Here is an 18,492-nt window from a genome sequence, read left to right on the forward strand (position 1 = left end):
AAGCTGTCTTGCCGAGGTTCGAATCCTAACCCAGCTATAAGCTGTCATCCCGGTGTTTCATAGGCAGGGTGATTCATCAATGTGTGTGCCGTTAAACTCGACGTCACATCTGCCAGAATCACCTCCCCTCCTCCCCCCCACCCCCCTTCCCATCTCTCTCCTCTCTCCCTGTTTCTCTCCCCCCCCCCCCAACCACTACCTCTCTCTCTCTTTCCCTGTCTCTCTCTGTCTCCGAACATATCTGGATGGTGTTATGTACGGGTAGTGGTTATCTCCACACGTATTTAGATGATGGTTAACTCTGCACATAAGCAGACGCTGGTTATCTCCGTATATATCCGGATGGTGGTGATCTCCATATGTGTCTGGATGGTGGTTCTCTCCAGATGTGTCCAGATGGTGGTTATATCTGGGTAGACGCTCCCTTCACGCTGCCTTCCTTACCTTGCCTGACCTTATAAGAGAGGATTATCTTTTATCATCTGAGCTCAAGCATTTGAACATCGGTATTGCAGCACTCTCTGAGGTTCGAACACCGGATAGTGGCGAGATCATGGCGGGTGGTTAAACCTACTATTGGTCTGGTCGCTCTGATGGTTACCATACCCAAGGAGTTGCTGTAGCTCTGTCCTATAAGTTGACTCCAACGATAATTGAGGTAACACCGGTCAACGAGCGTATTATGAGGCGAAGGATTTGTCACTCCTTGGGTGTCGTTTCCCTGGTCTTTGGATATGCTCCGACTGAGACGAGTGATCCCACCCTGGGGGACGCGTTCTATGCCATGCTTGAGTCTGTGGTTGATCAGTGCCCCAGGCGAGATACACTTCCAGTATTGGAAGATTTCAATGCATTGACTGGAGCTGATAGGGATGGTTATGAGATGTGTGTTGGTCCCCATGGGTCAGGAACTGTGAACCAGAATAGCATGAATTTCCTTGACTTTGCAAGAAGTCATGGACTTAGGGTGGCTGGTTCATGGTTTCAGCACCCACAGGCTCATCGCTGGACTTGGTATTCCAACGCTGGAAGTGTGGCAAAGGAGATTGACCACGTCCTCTTTGATGGCCACTGGAGGATGATCCAGAACTGCAGGTTCCACTAGAGTGCTCAGTTCCTCATTACTGACCACCGGCTTGTGGTAGCAACTGAAGTTGCAGCTGAAATCTGGGAGAATGGTACCATCCAAGCCGAGGCTAGATGTTGGCAACCTAAAGGATGAGAGGGTAGCTGAGGAGCTTGCGAACAGGCTGAGTGGGGATTTGGGGGGTCTGGGTGCTTTGGGGAATCCTAAAGAGTTGTGAGTGCCTTCAAGACCACCATCCTTCATGCTGCCAGTGTTTGTCTTGGAACTCCCCGTCTGGCGATGAATAATTTTGTCTCTCAAGAGACACTGAATACCATTCACCATAGTTGCAGGGCCAGGCTGAATGGCAGAGCTGAGCTGTTCAGGGAGTTGAGGCGTAAAACTGTACGTGTGCTGAGGGTGGACAAGGAGGCCTATGTGGGAGGAATCTGTGAAGGGGTAGAGCATCACCTGTGGTCAAGTGATTCTCGTCCCGCTTACAGGGGAATTCGCACATTACATTCATCCAAGCCCATCCCTCGGTGTACTGCAGTTAGAGCGGAGGGTGGTCGGCTCTTTACAGAGGAGTCAGACGTGAAGGCCGACTGGGCCGGATACTTTGAGCAGCTGTACCAGGCTGATCCACCAGCTGTTGAGTTGGAAGTCAGGGGTGTAACTATCCCTATTGCTGACCCTCCAATCATCTGTGATTTACCTTTGTTTGTGAAAACACGGGCTGCGGTGAACCGGTTGAAATGGGGTAAAGCTCCTGGGATCTGTGGCGTCCATGCAGAACTTCTCAAGGCTGGTGGAAATGCTGTACTCGTGTCGTTGCTTGCAGTTCTGTGCTCTGCCTGGAACACAGGCATCATCCCAACTGACTGGGAGAGGGGCCTTGTTATCCCTCTCTGGAAAGGGAAGGGTGATCGCCAGGATTGTAACAACTACCGAGGGGTGACGCCACTCTCAGTTCGGGGCAATGTCTTTGCTCGGATAATTCTTGATAGGGTTCGCCACCATCTTCTTGAGCACCAGCGCACAGAGCAGTCAGGCTTTACACCAAAGAGGTCAACGATTGACCGTATCCTTGCCCTCCGGGTCCTCACTGAACACAGATGAGAGTTTTGGCAGGGGCTGCTTGCAGCCTATGTTGATCTCTGTAAAGCGTTCGATTCAGTGAATCGGGATGTCCTCTGGAGGGTTCTCGGGTTTCGTGGCGTGCCACCAAAACTGATCGATCTGATGTTTGAACTATACTCTGGTACTGAGAGTGCTGTGAGATGTGGTGAAACCTTCTACGACTTATTTCCAGTTGTTACTGGAGTTCGTCAGGGGGTGTGCTGGCCCCCACAATTTTCAGCACTTGTATGGACTGGATTCTGGGGAGGATGTCTGAGAGATCAAACTGCGGTGCATCGTTTTGGAATGTCAAGATCTCTGACCTTGATTTCGCACATGATGCAGTCATCTTTGCGGAGACTCTGGATATCCTTTTGGGTTCTCAAGGTGCTGATTGAGGAGTCGGAGACGCTGGGATTATAGGTTTCCTGTGTCAAAGCTCGGATCCAGGCTTTCAATGCCATCTTGGATGCTGCTCTCTTGTCTGTACCTGTTTGTGGTGAGGATGTTGAGGTCATGGAGAGATTCGCTTACCTTGGCAGCAGTGTTCATGTGTCCGCTTTCTGTGAGTCAGAGGTCAAGAGACGTCTGGGTCGGGTCTGGGGAGTCATGGATTCACAGGATCATGGGGTGTGGCGCTGTTGGTACCTGTGCAGGAGGACGAAAGTCCAAGTCTTCAGGTCCTTGGTGCTTCCAGTCTTGGTCTCCGGATGTGAGACTTGGACTTTGACCAGAGATCTGAAATGGAGACTTAATTCCTTTGGTACCAGGTTTCTTCAGAGAATCCTTGGCTATCGCTTGTTGGACTTTGTGTCCAACGAGCGATTGCTGAGAGAGACTCGGGTGAGATTTGTTACCTGCATAGTACATGAGCGTCACCTGCGGCTGTATGGACGTGTGGCTCGTTTTCCTGACGCTGATCCTGCTCATCAGATTCTCTCTGCGAGGGAGCCTCGTGAGTGGAGGAGACCAATTGGCCGACTATGTGCCTCGTGGTTGCAGCAGGTTGATTGGCATCTCAAGGAGATGGGGATGGGCCAGGCGTCTGCCTGGGGGATGGCCAGACGGAGGCCCCTGGAGTACCGGCGGAAAGTGGACGCAGCGACGCGCTGCTCTGGCGCATGCTCCCATACCTGACCTGACCTCACCTATATACACTTGCCTTATACGTGGCATATTATGCATCATATACACATATTATACGTGACATATACATATTATGTGCACACATTTATAATACTTGACATATTATTCATATTATATACACACGTTATTTATGACATACATATTATATCCATACATATATGCTTCATGACATATACATGTTATGTGCACACGTATATTAAACTTGACATTTTTCATCTTATATACACACATGTTATACGTGACATACATATTATATACACACATGTTATACGTGACATGCATATTATATACACACATGTTATACGTGACATGCATATTATATACACACATGTTATACATGACATATTATACATGTGCCTGGTGTTGCCGTAATGGTTGAGGTGGCTCGCTTAAGATCTTAAGAGTCTTGAGTAAAATCGTTGAATTAACACAAGGTGGGTTGACTCAACCTGTCATCCTTCCGAGGTTGGCAAAATGAGTACCAGCATCAGCGGTGCAGCTGTGCCTTCAGAGAATGATGCAAACAACCAGGGCAATCTCTTTATTACATACTCACAAATGGGAAAGTTTGACCTGACTCACTCATACCCAAACCTTGTGCTCCATAAAATGTCCTTTACCATCTTTTTGACTCGTACCTCCTCCCACAATTTCCTACTGTCCATTGTTTTTAGTGTCGTCCCTTTCTTCCTGCAATGAGAAATTTGGCATGCAGTATTTTCGAATATGTTGTAATTTCAGATGTTTCTGGATTTTTACCCGACACCTCTCCCACCCCCTCACCACGAACAAAATGTGTTTCCTGCAGGCAGATCTGAAGTGATAATTAAAGCCTCGGGAAGTGAAAGGAAATGACAGGCAAGTGCACGAGTTGAGGGGCAACCAGCTGGACCGACCACCTCCAACACCTCCACTGCCTGGCCCACCAAGACAAATCGTTAAGGTCGTGGCACCAGGTTTGCTCAAGTGACCCGGCTGGCTGGTGTTCCTCTCCCTGTCATCTTGTGTTCTCTTTTGGGGGAAAGCAAGCTGGCAACTCGTGCCAGCCTTGAGATGTACGGAAGAAAAGAAAAAAAAAAAAAAACAACGCTACAATTCTTTATTTTAATTCTTTTTGTCCTTCGACAATATGAAGAACAAAAAGTTGAGCATTACGAGAAGATTATAATGGAATGGACGGAAGAACCTTTATTGGCAGTACTTGAGTACAGTAATTGCAAAGGAAAAGAAAGCAAAATACGACAATGCAACATTACTCGTGGACTGTCGTAAGAGAAGCGTGTTAATACGACCCACGTACTGAACGCTCACTTGGAAGAAATCTGAGTGTTTAAGAAGTTGACTCGTTATTCCGGTGGCAAGCAGCAAGTGTTGTTTATAACCGACGCAAGATGGAGACTGCTCTTGCGCCATGGTCTGACCACTCTGCAAAACACTTTACGAGTGGATCATGTTATCAGACCTCAGAACAATGGGAAAATAGCAGCTGATTGAATCTTGTCGGTATATGGTTCATGAAATGGGATGTATTGAGAGACGATTGGGGTTGGGGGGGGGGAGAGTAAGGGAGTTGGTTTGGGGATATGGTTTGTAGCCAATTGAATAAGAGTTATCGAGTCCTCCGTGTAACTTCTGCCCTATCTGCTGCTCGTGAGTTGACTATCCACTGGATGCTTGACAAATGGGTATGTATGAAAGGAAGTACCTTAGTCACTCTCTTAATTGCTATCTCAGTGTTTTGTGTCTTCGGTATGTTAAACTTTTAGAGTCATCATTTTGTGGCCATTGTATATGTTAAACCTCTAGAATCTGTCGATTTGAATCCCTCACCGTCCCTTGAAATGATCACCTGTCGATGGGATACCTTTTCGAAGCAAGTAGTAACATGTATCTTAGCTTGGGGCCGAGAGATAGCCGAGTATGTCCGAGGCTGTTGATGATTATCCTTGTTCACCTGTGCTGTCCTGTGGATAGGTGTCCTTATGATTCGTGTTCCCGGGATGCTAAAACATCAGCAGCTTCGGCGGTGAGAGAGCCGGAGCTCATGATGACGTTTTAGTGCCAAACGTGAGTTTATTTTCCTCGTTTTATTTCTTACTTTCTTTGTTCTCGTTTTCCTCCACCTTCCAAACCTCTACTTCTCTCCCGAGGTCGATAGAGATCACAAGATGTGCGTGCTGTTTCGCCGTAAACACAGGACATGGCCAGAACGCTAAAAATAGGAAAAAGGACACTTTACTTCATGGAGAAAAATAATAGGGTCACGGACTTATGCATCAGAGGGGTCGATACTCTGTTGTAGCTCTTTAGAAAGTTCCTGAAGCCATAACTCGTGCATGGCTGTTTGTGTCTTCTGTGTTCGCCCGACTTTCGTGGAAAACTCTATGCATGTGCTGATTTTAATACGTGGGACGTTCGCTCGTCCCAGATTGTCATTCCTCCCTCTCGTCATCCCCGACCTACCCCTCCACCTTCTGGCAGTCTTTGCGACCATCTCTTTTTCTTTCTCGTGGATGCCAAAGGCTACGTGTCCAGAGCACCCCAGGAGGTAAAGATGAGAGTGAGGGGTGTGGGCGTAACAAAGTGCCTACTGAACCTGCTTACTTAACAGTGTTCTTTCGTATCCAAGACTTGAGTTATTGCAAGGCCTGCTCTTTTGCAACTGTGAACCCTCTGATGCTAGTACCTGCCCGCATGCCTCGGTGTTGCAACAAAGAAAAAGATTTCCTCACCGTACAATTGACAGCGTTTCTTTCCAAAATCTAAGAAACAAGCTTGTAATCGGCTTCGGGCCGACACGGCTTCTTGGCTCGACTCATTGTTGAAACAATCTCGTTCCCATTGGCCCAGCGACTGCAACACCATTCCAGTGTGTCCAACCCCCTAGCACAAAGTATCTATGGAGAGGGTGTGTAGTGGGTGCAGAGGTGATCAGAACGCTGAAGGCACCAAAATAAACCTGGCTTTTATTTAATTTAATTTTTCATTCACGATCGCCATTCTTTGACAGTGTTGCTTTTGCTCGCCATTGTTGTCGTTGAGCCGTGTGTAGGCCCATTCTTAAACAGTTACGTTTTGTAGTTGTGTTCACTGTTTATTCAATGGCCGGACGCCTTCGATATCATTATCGGGAAGCAATCAGAATCGAACATAAGTAGTGTGCTGTGCTTTAACTGTCTCAGCACGGTACGTCGGCCTTTGGCTGTGGTGGCCATCTTGCCACCATGTGTTCGCAGCCAAAGCGTCATCCATTCGGTTTCCCGACAATGGGTTCCAGATCCTGGCAGGAGATGAAAATATTTTCGTCAAATGAGAAGGGGCAAAAATTTCGAGGAACAAAAGATTTCCGGTTTAAGCTTGAGAATGGTGCTAAGATTATTTCTCGTCTGCACACTGGGCAAGTTTTAACGCTCGGTGCTCGAGACAGATTTCTGTTTAAGGAGGTGTGTACAAACTGCTTTGGTTTTATCCAGGAGCATCCAGTCATTCATAAAATGCACTTAAGTGTAAAATGAGAGCTTTCGTTGCAAACTGCCTTTATGGTCTTTATGGCCTTTGTGGTCTAAGCTGTTCGGCAGGTGCGGTAGGGAAGGTCGGGTGGTGATTCGGGACATGATGGTTGCAGGATATTTAAAATAGCTGCATTTAACCGCTACCACTTGCTGTGATTCGGTGCTGCGAATTTTCACGTCCAGATGGGGGAAGTGGGAAGGAGTGGGGAAACAAGATAGGAATAACCCGCATGCAAAAACATGGCACCAAGTGCCAGGTACCTTTACCCCGAGGAGCCCTAAGGGCCCAAATTTGCAGCTATCTCTATTGAAAGCCTTATACACCAACCAGTGTTGGCTGCATCATTATTGCACTGATACGCCACTGCTGTGCCATGATTGCCGAAGATTCGTTATGCGAGCTCATATGAAAACAGTACGCGGGAAAAAGTAGACTCTTGAAGGCTACAACTGCACAGTAGTTGGGGTGAGGACGTTGGAACGAGATAGATAAGACTGGAATGGATGGGATTGTGAACTCAAGGAAGGTAAACCAATTTTAATACTATCAGTTCCAGGGGGGGGTTTGTAAGGCCTTGTGAAAATATAACATTTGTGTGACTTAATCTACTTTTCTTTTCTGTTTTGCTGCTGGGAAGAGCATCGGCCCGGTATGGCTCCAGATGAGGCCGACGATCCGAGACTTCAATCCAGTAACCGATGCTCGGCCGAGAGATTTATTTCCTTCAGTAATCGATGTACTTTGTTCTGCAGTATCTGTTTGCCCAGCTCCAAACATTGACTTTGCAAATCACAAGTCCGTCGGCCTATCGTTGCTCATCCGATGGCGATAGCTTCCTGGCCCATCGTAAACCAGCGCCTGGTTACAGGTCATTCTAGGAGTCGACCGCACAGCTGTGGCTCCTTGCACTGGTCCCGAAACTTCTGGGAGCTTTTCAAACGTTTGTTGTTGCTTTTTTTTTCTTTTCTTTTCTTTTCTTGCATTTAATCGCATAGTTTAGTGTTCTTTGCATTTGTCGTTTGCATTTCTAAACATTACAGGATTTCATAGTTGCTAAGATGGTTTTGCGTGCAGAACTGCTGTGGGTAAGGGAAGTCGAGAGGAGAGGCAGCGATAGTTTAACAAGTTTGAATGTATGGTTATGGAGTTTAATGAGGAAATCGAAGGTTGGAAGCAGCAGCAGTGCATCTTATTAAAAAAAAAAGTTTAAAAAAAAAGTTGTTTTACCATGTTTACATTTTATGATAAAAAAAAAATAAAACCTGGGTCCTGTTTCTTTTACTAGTTTCTTAGGTAAGACAGAATTAAGTTTGTTTTAAAAGAATCAAGAGGGCAGCAGTTTATTAATCTACTTCTTTTTTTTTTTTTCCTTATCGTTCGTTACCTCCAGTGTTTTACTTTTATACGTTGGTGGAACGGCGTTGGTGCACGGGGACAGTTGTTGTATCTTTCTTACCAAATCGATTAGTTTGGTACGTGGATCGGGGTGGGGATAGGGTTAGATGTCCAGTGATTGTAAAGTTGACGTTGAGATAAAGGCTATTGTCCAAAGGAAGGAGAGAGAGCCAGAGCGAAAACTTGTGTGCGAGGTCGGCCAAGCCTTAACCTTGCGCACTGTATCCTGCGTCTGGGTCAAAGACCGATGACGAGGCCCTCGGCTTCTTCTCCTTCCCAGGCTGCTTTGGATGATGAGAGAATTAAATAAAGAGCGAAGTTAAAAGGAGACAGGGGGTGGGGGAGGCGTGGGGTGGAGGAATGCATAATATACTTAGCACCAATGGAAAGTGTGCACAAGAGAAATGGAGAGTGTTTACAGCAGTCCTACCCTGCTCTAAAGGGGGTATTAGGAACTAAGATGGGACAGCCATCTTTGTGTGGAATGTAAGTGCCCTGGGCATGGCATGAGTTTTGCGTGGGATGGTGTTAAGGTGCGGCCATCCCTTCTTTGCACTTGTGTAAATAGTCAGCCTTTCAGGGTGTTGTATCATAAGACCTTATTTTGACTATTCTTTCGACTTTTGGTAAATAGGCCACATTTGTCGAAGAGGGAGTGTGAGGGGTCGGGAGTGGGGTGGCAATTTACCTGGGACAAGGTGATGACGATTTAAAGAAATTGGATGGGTTGAGAATTTGAGGGCAGATGTGGGAGAGGAGACTATTAGGGTTGTATTGGGAAATTGTGGGGTTATACGGGGATGTTGCTCCAAGATGCAAGCCAGGCCTCGGTCAAATTGGTTTGCACGGCTTTTACCGGAGCAGAGGGAGGGCGTACAATGTGCAGTGACCGCAGCTTTTGGCAACAGGTCAGCTCTCAGCAGAGAGTGGAGAAATGTTTTGACCCAAATCCAGATTTCAAAATTGCCTTCTGTCGTTGTGCTTGTCACAGTGCTTAATTATAACGTCTTAGCTTTCATGAAGTTTGCTCTGGCTTCGCGTTTCACGATGAATAAATTTTAGTGGCAATCGAAAGAATAAATGGAACTTCAGATTAGTAATCCTTCGGATGTGCACAGGAAGTCTGGAAGAGTTGGCTTTGAGGATTGGGAAGTAAACGTCAGTTTACCGAAATGGAATCTTATAAGATCTTTCGAAATAGCGGATACGATCTTGACATTGTGTAAGACAAGTCCAATGTTCACGAGTCTGGAACATCCTTCCCTTTGGCTCCTGAAGCAGTGTAACCGAAGGCAACATTCCATGACCGAGCAAGGCTCTCGTGACCATCACGACACACACGTCAGTGAATCGTTTACATGTTTGAGCGTTAATTGTCTAAAAAAAAAAGTGCTTTTTCACTTACCCTCATTTGATCGAAATTCATTATCTCGGGTTCTCAATGATACGATGGAGGATTGCTCGGTTGAATCGGCAAACAGGAGCTCCTACCTGTTATCCTATGTGTTCCTGGCTCGAGTACGGCATTATTCTGAGTCTCATCAAAAGCAACGTTACCATTTGCGATCTAACCCAGCGCCTTAAGTTAACCAGGTGGGAGCTCTCTTGCCGACGTAACCCGGCAGCTCTCTACCTGGGCTGCACCTGCCCGACGACAAAGCCACGTCGAGCCACGCTGCCTTGGAACCTCAAGCTCACCTAAAAGGTTCCCTTTTCTGTGCCCCGTGCTATCGTATAAACCGTGAGAATTGTAAAGGCCTGTATTTTGATTCAGTGTTGTCCTTTTTATAAATGGCATCTCTATCCTTCTTTTTATTTCTATCATACATGGTACATCAATAAATGCCCCTGTAGCTCTGGCAGAAGGTTCGCCGCAGGACAATCGGGGGGATAGGGTGGGGGGGAGAGGTAGTCCCAGACATTAATAAAGATGGGGTCCTGCACTCTGTATGACACCCGTGGCTTATGTGGGTGAAAATTTTGTGAACTAATTATCCAGTATGACTCTCCATCCCTGTGTGTTGAGTGCCTCGAGTGTTTAGCATGTGAGGGAATCCTCTTTAGAATTCACCGCAAGCCCAAACTCTGCCTTTAAAAAGTGTAGTCTGTTCATCGAAAGGTTCTGTTCATCAAGTCGTTTTGCTTTAGACCAGTAGATCATTTTGGGTTTTCTTGGAGATGCATCACTGCTTGAATGGGTTTTTGTAAGGTCATTGTACAACCAATGATGAGTTCGAAAATGCGTCTGATATCTTAACTTAGCAGGAAATTGATTGAAAAACAAAATCCAAAACATCCACCAATTCTCTTTGGCTTCCAGAGTCTTTTCATCGCTTATATTTAAATTCCTATCTTTTGATTTAGTTGTGCTAGACACAAATAAGACTATTTGAAAGAGCAGTCGAAAGATTTAACACGTTTAATTGATGTTTGTAAACACGAAGGCGTAAATATTTACACAAATTTAACTTCCCACAACTAAACACAACTCAATTCCATGCACACCACTCTGTGATCGACCGACCGTGTCCCTTCACGCCACACAGCACCTGGTGGTTGGACCATGGCTTATAAACGGTGTTCCCTCACCTGCTAAAAAACAAACAATCAAGGGGGAAACTCTGCAGGAAAAAAAAAAGTTTGAAATTATTCCCTAGGTCCCCACGGCTGATTATGCCCCCCCCCTCCCCAATGCACCGCATGCTGTTCCTCTTGTGCGGGGTTTTTCGTGTGTGCATTTGATTTGCTTGCTCTGTACAGAACGCCATGTACACCAAAAAAAATACAATAAAGGAAAACTTTTGTGCACATCCTTTGTTTGATTCTCTATACTGTGTGTGTGTGTGTGTGTCTGTGTCTGTGTCTGTGTCTGTGTCTGTGTCTGTGTGTGTGTGTGTGTGTGTACACACATATGCTGGTACGATGGCATGTACTAGAGGAATGCACACATGTAACCGGTAGTGGGTCAACAGTTGGATGCAGTTAGAAAGGGAATTAATAAACAGGAAAAGAGGAGAGGAGGAGTTGATGAAACACAACCTACAAGTTAGAGGATTGGGTTATGTAGGGTCAATGGCGGTTTTAAAAATACAACAACATTGTGGGTATGGATTGGGGGATTACATGGGATGGAGGTTGGAGCCCTGGAGGGAATGGGAGTGCCACAAACTGGGGAAGTGAGGAACAAAAAGAGTCGAGATGTGGGGTAAGACTGGATCTTAGGAGGGGTTGCTGGAGTAACGACATTCTGGAGGAGCTGAGGGTCGTAGAACTAAGAAAGAGCACATGGAGCAAGACCGGAGAGGCGGTAAATATAAAACAGAGACCAATGAGCTGCTTGAAATGTGAGATCAACAGACCTTGTGTTTCAGGCTCATCACGGGAGATTCCTATAATGTTGAGAGTTCGCATTCCACAGATTACAGGACAGACAGATGTGATGCTTGGATGCCATTGAGCTACACAGACAAAGGCCTTGTCGGCTGTGATTACCTTCAGGGGCCTCCTCAAAGTTTATGCTCGCAGTTGTAGCTCATTGAATATGTCCGTGTGTACTCGAAAACATTAATTTAGCAGATATTGTTTTGGAATTTATGTTTGTTCAGGTTTTAATTTTTAAAAAGCATTGATACTCTCTGTGCAACTAAAGTGATGTAGACTCAATTCATGCTACAACAACCTGTGATTTGCATACGTAATAAATAGATGATTTTTATTTATTTTGTGCCGCTAAATTCAAGTCACATTTGACGAGTTATTTTGTCCATCAAACTTTAAAGTACAGTGATTGTTCTTGTTGTAAATGAATATTATAAGATTATTTTAATGCCAGTTTTAGTTATGACAAAGAGAAGAAGAAGAAGAAAAAGAACCCACAAGTTTTTGCATTTCGGAGTGGGTGAACTTTGGCTCAGATTCTGTGCAGATGTCATTGAAATAAGTTGCACAAAATGTGATTGGAGAGCTCAAGTTAAATTGCTTGGCCTTGTGAGAAAACTCATTTCATCAGACGATGTCTTCAATCGTAATGATGGGAGAAACTTTTGTGCTTCCCAATTGTAAAAGAAAACATTCTACTTTCTGAAACTTGTTCCGAATTTGGAAGTTTCCAGGTAGTTTAAGTTTTCAGACTACAAACAATCAAAGTTTTTGTTTGCGAGTTGTCGATCAGTTTGTTCCTTTTATGTTTCCTCCCCACCTTCCCCTTCCTCTCCTTGTTATGTTTCATCTTGTGTGCAGCTTGTTCACCCCCATGTGTCCTCCTCTCCTTCCCCTTGATTGTTTTATCGATTTGCTGATGATTCCACCCTCTGCCGTGACGTCCCTCATCCTTCAGACAGGTGGGCTGCAGCCTCTTCCCTCTCTTCAGACCTTGACAAAATCACAAGCTGGTCAAACACTTGGGATACCGATGTATAAAAGAAGCTCTCGGTGTGTGCGTGCATGCGAGTTCCACCCATTGGTTGGACAGTTCACCTGACTCTGCCCACAATTTCTGTGTTTTACTCTTTAGAACTTTAGAATTTACCCTTTAGAACCCTTGCCCTCAAGCAGCGCTTTCACTGTGGAGATGATGCAGTTTGTAATTGTTTCTGACTGTTTTCTCTTAAAATTGTAACAGGTTTCTGTGAAGTCAGTGAAAGCATGATAGGGCAACAGAAAACGTTATATATTCCGCGGTTTCGATGTGGGAATGCCCATTTGATTTTATATGTGGGAGGAGGGTGAGAGTAAAGATGGGATAGCTTTGCAAGGGTGAGGTTGAGGTTTTGGGATTGGGGGGGGAAGCAAAGATGGGACAGTTGAGAGGGGGATGTTGAGGCTTTTTTTGTCAGAAATTGCATGTATAAGTTTGCTCACAGTAAAAATGTAAGTATTTGTGTTTGACTGTTGGTGGGCGACGCAATCACCCGATGGGTGATGTGCGAAAGTCTTTCAATCCTGACAAATCTCACACTTTCGCTATTTCTCTCCAAAAGGACTGTCTCGTTAACCCTCCTATCTACTTTGTTAACAATCCTCTTGATGAAGTTCAGTCATTCAAACTCCTGGGTCTCACTATCAGCCACAATCTTTCTTAGGCAAACCGCATTTCAAAGTTGGCCTCCAAAGCCCACTGCCAACTGGGCATCCTCCATCATATAAAGTCCTTCATTGGCACACCTGAACTCCTATCCACTTACGAGGCCTTCATCTTCAGCTTGATGGAGTACTGCTCTCTCCTCTGGGCTGGCTCCGCTGCCTTACATCTTGTTCAGCTTGACGCCGTGGAAACCAAGGCCTTCAAGATTATTTGAATCTCCCATGATGAAGATGAGTCTATGGGTCTATCACTTCACCATCACAGACAGGTCAGTGGTCTCTGTATTCTACCACCTACTTTCTGGTCTTGCACCTTCTGCTCTTTCTGTGCTTTGTCCCCCCCTCCCCCCACCCCCAGGCGTCTCCAGGTCATACACGATCCTCCATCAACCCCCTTCTGGTGAAGCTACCTAAATCCAGGATCACTCCACGCCTTCACTCATTTGTTCCTCTTTTTTCCCGCTTGTGGAACCCATTCTTCCCACCAGATCTTCAAAACAGCTGTTCATGACCATCTCAGATCGTCCACAATACAAAGCCATGATCTTTTCTACCCTCATTGCCACCTCTCCCCCTATTCAGATAAACTTAGTTTCCTTAGATAGTATTTAAGGCATTGTTGTTTTATCACATATATTAAGGTAACCATTGTTTCATCAGACCTGATATCTATGACATACGTCTTACATTTTCACTTACAATCTGATCCTGTTGGATCTCAAGTTCATGTCACTTAAAAGTGCCTTATTTTTTTTGTCTGCCGTTTTTCCTTTCCCCTATATCTGCCATATTCAGTTTGGACTTCTCCTTTGACCACCTATCATCTGCCTGGAAGTCAGCAAACATCACTCCTGTTCACAGTTATTGTGTAAAAGCAGATCCTACCAACTAGAGCTCTGTGAACTTGCTTCAAGTTACAAGCAGTCATGAAATCCATCATTGCTTCCAATGTCAAGTCTCTCCTGTTTTCAAACAACCTGATCTCCGACCATCGGTTTGAATTCCGTCCCGGTCACTCAACTCTGGATATGCCTCTGCTTCTCTCTCACCAATGGTTGGAGGTCTTCAATCTCAATCAAGAGGTGAGGACCGTCTTCCTGGACATATCTCAGGCATTACACATCATCTCGCATCCTGCTTTACTTGCCAAGCTCACTGCTTTTGACATAGAATAATGCCTTCATTCCTGAATTTCTGACTTCCTCCATTCGCGCAACCAATGTGTTGTCATCAATGGAACCCTTTGCTTCCCTCTCCAAGTGGAGGCTGATGTTCCTTCCTCAAGGCTGTGTTTTTGACCCAGTGTTGTTCCTCATTTATATACATGACCTCTCCAGTGGTCAGGAAAACCCTCTCTTTCTTTGTTAGCAGATAACTCTACACTGCTACACAGTATCCCAATCCCTCTGCTAGGCAGACAACAGCTACTCCCCTTTCTCTGTTGATCTGAAAATGGTTGGACCGTGGTCTGATGAATGGAACATGTCCTTCAATCCCTGAAAATCTCAGTCTTACCTTGTCAGTCCTAAAGGATCCTCAAACTAACCCACCTATTTCCATGTTAAGCCGTTGGAAGAGGTTCAGTCCCTTGAACTTCTAGGCCTCACCATCAGCCATCACCTCTGGGCCAACCACATAGTGAAGCTACCTTCCAAAGCCAGTCGCAGACTGGGCATCCTCCGTCGATCGAAATCTTTCCTTGGAAAATCAGAGATACTCGGTCAACAAGGCCATGGTCCGTACCTCAATCGAGTACGACTCTCCCCTCTAAGCTGGTGCCCCAGCATCACATCCTTCTTTCCTGGATTATCTGGAATATAGAGCTCTCAACATTATTGTCATCTCCTGCACTGAAGCCAAAGTACAAGGTCTGTTGCTCTCACATTACAGCCAAGTTGGTGATCTCTCTCCTTTATTCTGCCTCTACTCCAATATTGTTCCCTCTGTTCTCTGCCCTCTGACCCTCCACATCAACTCTAGGATGCATGCATTCTTCCAATAAACCTCTCCTACTAAAACGTTCAAAATCCAGGTTGATTGCTTTCCTCAACTCTTTTAATCCTCACTTCTCCCATCTATGGAACCACCTTCCAGAGGCTGTTTTGTCTCACCTTTCCCTTCCAGGGCTTCAAGCAGACAGCGCATCACCACCTCATGTCCGTCCCCTGTCATATCCTCACCACCCCCATCCTGACCCACGATCTCTATTTCTCCCCATTAACCTTTGCTATCTTAACCCAACTCTTACTTGCTTGTTTCAGTGTTTTTCCCCCTCTCTTATTTTGCTGTTTGTTCATTTCCTCACTGGTTATACCCAATTGTTGCCCCCACTACCCCACTGTCAGTTCAACTTTGTTCTTCCATTAGCTTCACCCTTGAAGAGAGGAAAAAAAAATCAAGTTGGTGGTTTTGATGTGATAACTCCATGATGGAAAATGTTTCTCATGAAACTGAGTGCTCCATGTACTCAGTATTTGCATCCAAGGCCAATAGCGTACATGCAATATTTCACATCCAAACACTGGTCTTCCTTTCCAAAGTGATCTTTCACTTTGCAATGTTACATTCTCGTTTCAGGCAAGATGGGATAGCATTGGGCATGGCTCGACTTCTCTATCACCAGAAGTATTGCCATTAGTGCAAGGGTCACAACACTCTGGTTGTATGGAGTTGAAAGAAAAGTCCCTTGTTTTGAAATAAGGGTATTGGCTGAACCACAAAAAAAGAGATGTCAAATCAAAAACTTCAATCACAAAGTGAATCATTGAAATGTTCTTGAATCTCTCAGCACAAATGGAGTTAAGATGTTCGTCTTTTCAAAGTCATATGAACAAGTTTGGCTTTTCCATGGTCTCTCTACAATGTTCATGTGGAAGTGAAAGAAACAAAAGTTCTAAAGTTCAAGTCGAAAGAGTTTACCTGCCTTGTTACACAAATGATTCCTTCTTCCACATTTTCACCCAAATCCTAATTTATTGACTTCTGAAGGAATGTTTCATTTTTAACAGTGAAGGCTTGTACAGGATGGCCTGAAAGCTTTATATCCTGATAAGTTTCTCGCACCTCCATCCCTCCCTTCCACTCGGCCCTCCGCAAATTCAGTGGTGGAAGGAGAATGATGGAGCGCATGCAGCCACAATGACTGATTAATCATTGTAATTACTGCACAATAAAACCTGTATGTTAAAAGAGTATAAGAAGGAATGTTGGACTGGAGAGGGGGGAAAGCGACTTTCAGGCCAGCCCGTACAAGCAATTCCAACATTGTTACATTATCTCGATGTTCAGAATCTCTCAAACTATCAGCAATCCAAAAGGTAAACGCACAATTCCTTTCTTCCAAACTCTGAGGGTGACTTGTGAAACTTGCTTCATTCAATATCCTTCTTTAAATCAGTTCCTTGTGCAAAAGATAGCTTGATAAATATCAATGCTGTACAAAGCTGTCTTGGTTTTGTTTACACGCCAGTTGTTTCTTTATTTCTTACAGAAGTCGAGGCTCATGTAAGATCGAAACCAACAGAGCAATAGCTTTACAGTCGTATAAAGGATAAAGGTGCACCAGGCAGACAAACACACGCACACCGCAAATGACAAGTTTTATGGCGGGATGGCTTGGAGGTACGCATACTCACCTCATAGCCAACTCACCTGGGTTAGAATCCCGACCCAGCTAAGAACTGTCATGGTGTTTCACAGGTGGGATGTGTGTGCCGTTCCTCGGATGGATGTTAAACTGGGCGTCCCCTCTGCCAGCATTAGTTGATGGAGTTTAAATATCCCATGCTGTCCTTCATGAAGAGGAGGCGAGCTATTGCCGACACCCTGTTCAAATTACTCATTCTTGCCCTGACCTACAGAGAGCACTGCATCAGTGGCATAGCCGTGCCCTCAGTCAATTAAGTAAAGGTGAGCATCCAGCAAAGGCTTGGGGGAGGTAAACCAGGTAAATTGGAAATCTTTCCCAACCAATCACAGTTGCAGTACCCAACACTCAAAGGGGACGACGCTTTCGGCTTTGCAAATAGAGTAACAAAAGTCTATTTCAATCTGCAGACTCTATTTAAGTTCTCCGACGTGCGATACCTATTACCCATATGCCTCAGATGCAGAGAAACGTATCATCACTGGCAAATCAACTGGAAACTTGTTTTCGGCCACATACAGGTGCAACATTCCGATGAAGTGGGTCACACCACAATAAGCCATACACTGCACTGTGCATGGTTTCGTTGGCTATGTCGGTCTGCAGAAACTGTTGGGGATTTTCATTTGCTCCACAGCAGAAAGTGGTTGTGGAGACTTTTGTGGTTTGTTTTTTTCAAAAAAATCCTCTCGATCTGACTCAGGGATCCAACTTTCATTGTCTCATGATCTTATCTTCGAACTACACACTCTTTCTCTGACTCACTTCTTGTTTGTCCCACAATCTCATCCCATGTGTGACCAGAAAACTTTCAACATTTTGTTTTCTGGAATCATTTTGCTGCTTCTCGGGTCTTTTCTCCCCCGACGATCCCATTAACCGGTCACCCTTCATTACCTGGCCTGTACAACTTTGTGGTACATTTTGTCCTGAATGTTTTTACCGTTCATAAAACGATATGTGAAGTTTTCCTTAAAAACGTGGACTCAAACTTTGTCATCAAACTGTCTGACATAAATCTGCTGTAGCAAGGCAATTAACCGATTAAAGTTTGCAAATCTCATCCTGTGGCTAGGCAAGGTCGATTTTAGGAAGTAAGACGTGTTATGGAGTCGATCATCGGGAATAAGGAGTGCTCTTTCTTCACCCTTGGACTTGGTAGTCCACCTAGATCCTCGGTAGTCGACCTCGATCCCCCGGAGTCCACCTAGATCCTCGTATGTCGATCTCAATCCCCCGTAGTCGACCTCGATTACCCCACAGTCGACCTCGATCCCCCGTAGTCGACCTCGATCCCACTTAGTCGACCTCAATCCCCCGTAGTCGACCTCGATCCCCCGTAGTCGACCTCGATCCCCCTTAGTCGACCTCGATAGTCCACCTCACCACTTCACCTCTTTTCTGCTGGCAGTTCCATATAGTGTTTGTGATGAAGGTAAGAATATGTCGTTTTTCTTTTTCTATTATTCTGGTGTATTCTTATTATGTATATTATTCTGGTGGTTAAATCTCATTTAAAAGATTT

The 18,492-nt window shown here is 45.2% G+C and overlaps 1 protein-coding gene across 8 annotated transcripts in view; it reads left to right on the forward strand.

Moving 5' to 3' along the window:
- Positions 1 to 18,492, forward strand: part of LOC147012901 (muscleblind-like protein 1) — a 236,258-nt gene that overhangs the window by 175,263 nt on the left and 42,503 nt on the right. For 4 of the 8 annotated variants that reach the window (XM_085854233.1, XM_085854226.1, XM_085854227.1 and 1 more), the window contains exon 8: positions 4,140 to 11,047. The exons of 1 other annotated variant lie outside the window; for it this stretch is intronic. In XM_085854233.1, the coding sequence (XP_085710359.1) occupies positions 4,140 to 4,154 (15 nt within the window). In that variant the 3' untranslated portion in view covers positions 4,155 to 11,047. Of the gene's footprint in view, positions 1 to 4,139; positions 11,048 to 18,492 lie in introns of those variants that run through there. 3 more of the 8 variants (XM_085854229.1, XM_085854235.1, XM_085854230.1) reach the window with 1 other exon arrangement.

Source organism: Eptatretus burgeri, chromosome 14 (assembly GCF_056783735.1).
Source record: "Eptatretus burgeri isolate ZD-2024b chromosome 14, Ebu_testis_v1, whole genome shotgun sequence".
Lineage (NCBI taxonomy): Eukaryota > Metazoa > Chordata > Myxini > Myxiniformes > Myxinidae > Eptatretus > Eptatretus burgeri.